Raw genomic sequence first — 4,218 nt, 5'->3', positions numbered from 1 at the left:
CTATGGCTTGGATTCAGTCATCTTATAAGTTTGATTTAGTCTAAGACAATAGTGTAACAGGGCATCCTGTACAACACGCTTGTTTTCAAAAATCAAACCTTTACATAAGTCATCACCAAGCTTCCATGATCCATTCACATCCGTTTCAGAATAAAAATCAGTTTCTTCATCTGGGTGATCCCAGTTAATATATGTATAATGCGAAGAAGCACTCCAGAATGGGGCCGTGTTTGGGTGGCCTAAAAAATTATAGAAATATATCAAGTACCATATATTTATAAAAAACAACGCTTGATGAGATATGTTGATTGTACATACCTTGGGTTTCAACATTGACATTCACTGGTGCCGCGGGTTGATCAGCAGGATGAGGTGCCATCTGAGACTGAGGATTAACGTGTCGGTCTCCCTCTTCGTCTGTGTCAGACTCGTCACCTCCTTCTTGCATTCTTTCATCTTCATTGTGGTCATCGTCTGAAGGAATGACTTCACCGTCCACATTATCATTGTCAAGGCGGTAGTCATAATCATCGCCCAAATTAACTGCGACATCCAAAGGAACGACGATATTGGCCTCTTCAATACTCATAACGCTAAAAGGCACAGTATATGGTTCTGCAAGAACCTCCTTATCAACAACATGTCTACCACCGTCTTCAGTGGGTCTCGGTTGTAAGATCAAGTTTTGATCTAGTAGTACAACTCTATGTTTTGATGATTACAAGTTAACCTTTTGATATGAACAATTGTGGTACTCTAACGTGTTTTTCTGAGTGTGCTATTTACAGGCTCTGACCCTGACTCAATTTCACACAAATCAGAAGCACTGTGTATAAAGGGTAACCCAAGCAACGCTTTCGCATTCACCATGTTCAGTATGAACAGTGGAAAAGCTTCAGAAGATCTGAAGCTATACAAACTCTGATGAGGACTCAGTCGCTAGAAGCTCTGATGATCCAGAAGTTCTGACAACCAAGAAACACTGAAGGTTCAGATGTTCCGATGGTGTAGAAGACTCTGAAGATCCAGAAGCTGAATAGTGGAAACTCTGAAGTCCAGAAGCAAGAAACTCTGAAGGCCATGTTCTTCCCTCTGAGTTCAGAATCAGAAGATACAATGGTCAGAGGATCTGTGCTATCCCTCTGACTCTGATCAACCGGCTTCACAAGTTCCAATACGAAGCATTCCTCTGATCAGAAGTCTCCTAGGTTAAAAGGTCAAGTCGCTATCCAAGTACAAAAGCAAGTGTACCTTCCTGACGACCTACCTAACGTTCTCAGCCACAGCAGAAGCTGGATTTTCCAGAACTGCCCTCCAACGGTAGCATTTCCCATGCAACGCTCAACCCTAATCCTTGGAGTATATATAGAGGCTGAAGATTGAAAGAAGCGGCTAGAAGAGAAGTATATACAAGAAGCAATACACACGCGCAAGATATATTCTAAGCTTTCTTTCATCTTGTAATTTATTTTAGTTTACACTCAGCTTATTCAGAAGCAAACCCTTGTAAACACCAACCTCAAACAGTTGTTTGATTTTCCTTAAGGGACCGGGTAGGTCAGTATCCTTAAGAAGACTAAGAGAGTGAATCTTAGTGGTGATTCCTTTAGGAGATCAAGGTTGATCGGATCCTAGAGAAGACTAAGAGAGTGAATCTTAGTGATAGCTAAGTCAGTGTATTGTTAGTCACTTGTAGGTTTCAAGTGCAGTTGTAACAATTATCTGATTAGTGGATTGCCTTCATTCTAAGAAGGAAGAAATCACCTTAACGGGTGGACTGGATTAGCTTGAGGGATTTATCAAGTGAACCAGGATAAAATACTTGTGTGCTTTTCTATCTCTATCTTTTGCACTTAGTTCTCGAAAAGATTTGTTAAAATCTTTAAGGTGGTAGTTTTGTACTGAAAACGTTATTCAAACCCCCCTTTCTACCGTTTTTCATACCTTCAATTGGTATCAGAGCGCAAGTTCTGATTACCACACCTAACAGTGTTCAGTGATCCGGGCCGGTGTGAAAAACAATGGCTGCCACCACCAGTGAAACTCAAAGAGATGGTTACAACGCAAAGCCTCCTATGTTCGATGGTCAAAGGTTCGAATATTGGAAAGATAGACTGGAAAGTTTCTTTCTGGGTTTCGATGCAGATCTCTGGGATATTATTGTGGATGGCTATGAGCGTCCAGTTGATGCAGATAGCAAAAAGATCCCAAGGTCAGAGATGTCTGCAGATCAAAAGAAGCTGTACTCACAACATCATAAAGCAAGAGCAATTCTTCTAAGTGCTATCTCCTATGAGGAGTACCAGAAGATTACAGATCGTGAGTTTGCTAAAGGCATTTTTGATTCTCTGAAGATGTCTCATGAAGGAAACAAGAAAGTCAAAGAATCAAAGGCATTGTCTTTGATCCAAAAGTATGAATCCTTCATCATGGAGCCAAATGAGTCCATTGAAGAAATGTTCTCCAGATTTCAACTGCTTGTAGCTGGCATACGTCCTCTCAACAAGAGCTACACAACAAAAGATCACGTCATAAGGGTCATCAGGTGTCTTCCTGAAAGTTGGATGCCTTTGGTGACTTCAATAGAGCTCACGAGAGATGTTGAGAATATGAGTTTAGAAGAACTCATCAGCATTTTGAAATGCCATGAGCTGAAGCGCTCAGAGATGCAAGATCTGAGGAAAAAGTCCATAGCCTTGAAATCCAAATCTGAAAAGGCTAAGGTTGAGAAGTCAAAGGCTCTTCAAGCTGAAGAAGAAGAATCTGAAGAAGCATCAGAAGATTCTGATGAAGATGAGCTGACTCTGATCTCCAAGAGACTCAACCGCATCTGGAAGCACAGGCAGAGCAAGTTCAAAGGCTCTGGAAAGGCAAGAGGAAAGTCTGAATCCTCAGGTCAGAAGAAGTCATCAATCAAGGAAGTCACTTGCTTTGAGTGCAAAGAATCAGGGCACTACAAAAGTGACTGTCCAAAATTGAAGAAGGACAAGAAGCCAAAGAAGCACTTCAAGACCAAGAAGAGTCTGATGGTGACATTCGATGAATCAGAGTCAGAGGATGTTGACTCTGATGGTGAAGTCCAAGGACTCATGGCTATTGTCAAAGACAAAGGAACAGAGTCAAAGGAAGCTGTTGACTCTGACTCAGAATCAGAAGGAGATCCAGACTCTGACGATGAAAATGAGGTATTTGCTTCCTTCTCTACCTCTGAACTGAAACATGCTTTGTCTGATATCATGGATAAGTATAACTCCTTGTTGTCTAAGCATAAGAAGCTGAAAAAGAACTTATCTGCTGTTTCTAAAACTCCTTCTGAACATGAGAAAATCATATCTGATTTGAAAAATGATAACCATGCTTTAGTTAATTCTAACTCTGTGCTTAAGAATCAAATTGCAAAGTTAGAAGAAGTTATTGCCTGCGATGCCTCTGATAGTAAGCATGAATCTAAGTATGAAAAATCTTTTCAAAGATTCCTGGCTAAAAGCGTAGATAGAAGCTTAATGGCTTCAATGATCTATGGTGTAAGCAGAAATGGAATGCATGGCATTGGCTATTCTAAACCAATTAGAAATGAGCCTTCTGTGTCTAAGGCTAAATCCTTGTATGAATGCTTTGTTCCCTCTGGTACCATATTGCCTGATCCTGTACCTGCTGAAGTTGCTAAAAACTCTCTTAAAAAGGGATCTTTCTCTATGACTAAATATCATGCAAATATTCCTTTAAAATATCATGTTGAGACACCCAAGGTGATCAGAACCTTTGGGGTAACTAACAAAAGAGGACCCAGAAAGTGGGTACCTAAGGACAAGATTATCTATGTTGCAGATATCCTTGATAGCTCCACTGAGACACCAATCATGGTATCTGGACAGTGGATGCTCGCGTCACATGACGGGAGAAAAGCGTATGTTCCGAGAGCTGAAACTTAAGCCTGGAGGCGAAGTTGGCTTTGGAGGAAATGAAAAGGGTAAAATTATTGGTACTGGTACTATTTGTGTAGATAGTAGTCCATGCATTGATAATGTTTTATTGGTAGACGGCTTAACACATAACTTATTGTCTATAAGTCAATTAGCTGACAAGGGTTATGATGTTATATTCAATCAAAAGTCCTGCCGGGCTGTAAGTCAGATCGATGGCTCTGTTCTGTTTAACAGCAAGAGGAAGAACAACATTTATAAGATCAGATTATCTGAGTTGGAGGCTCAGAATGTG

The 4,218-nt window shown here is 40.6% G+C and overlaps 1 protein-coding gene across 1 annotated transcript; it reads right to left on the bottom strand.

Moving 5' to 3' along the window:
- Nucleotides 1-589, bottom strand: LOC130712935 (uncharacterized). Its single transcript, XM_057562746.1, has 2 exons — nucleotides 319-589; nucleotides 1-239 (listed from the first exon to the last, which is right to left on the bottom strand). The coding sequence occupies exons 1-2, from the start codon at nucleotides 587-589 to the stop codon at nucleotides 1-3; spliced, it is 510 nt and encodes a 169-aa protein (XP_057418729.1).
- Between the last annotated feature and the right edge of the window lie 3,629 nt (nucleotides 590-4,218).

This window comes from Lotus japonicus, chromosome 4, assembly GCF_012489685.1.
Source record: "Lotus japonicus ecotype B-129 chromosome 4, LjGifu_v1.2".
Taxonomy (NCBI): domain Eukaryota; kingdom Viridiplantae; phylum Streptophyta; class Magnoliopsida; order Fabales; family Fabaceae; genus Lotus; species Lotus japonicus.
The sequence above is the reverse complement of the archived record's forward strand: the minus strand, read 5'-3'. Positions and strand labels throughout refer to the sequence as shown.

What these genes read in the sequence shown, in the direction of transcription:
- LOC130712935 (XM_057562746.1), bottom strand. Translation starts at nt 589, where the DNA reads ATGAGTATTGAAGAGGCCAATATCGTCGTTCCTTTGGATGTCGCAGTT. An exon ending in TGTCAATGTTGAAACCCAAG is followed by an intron (nt 240 to 318) that starts GTATGTACAATC and finishes ATAATTTTTTAG; the next exon opens with GCCACCCAAACACGGCCCCA.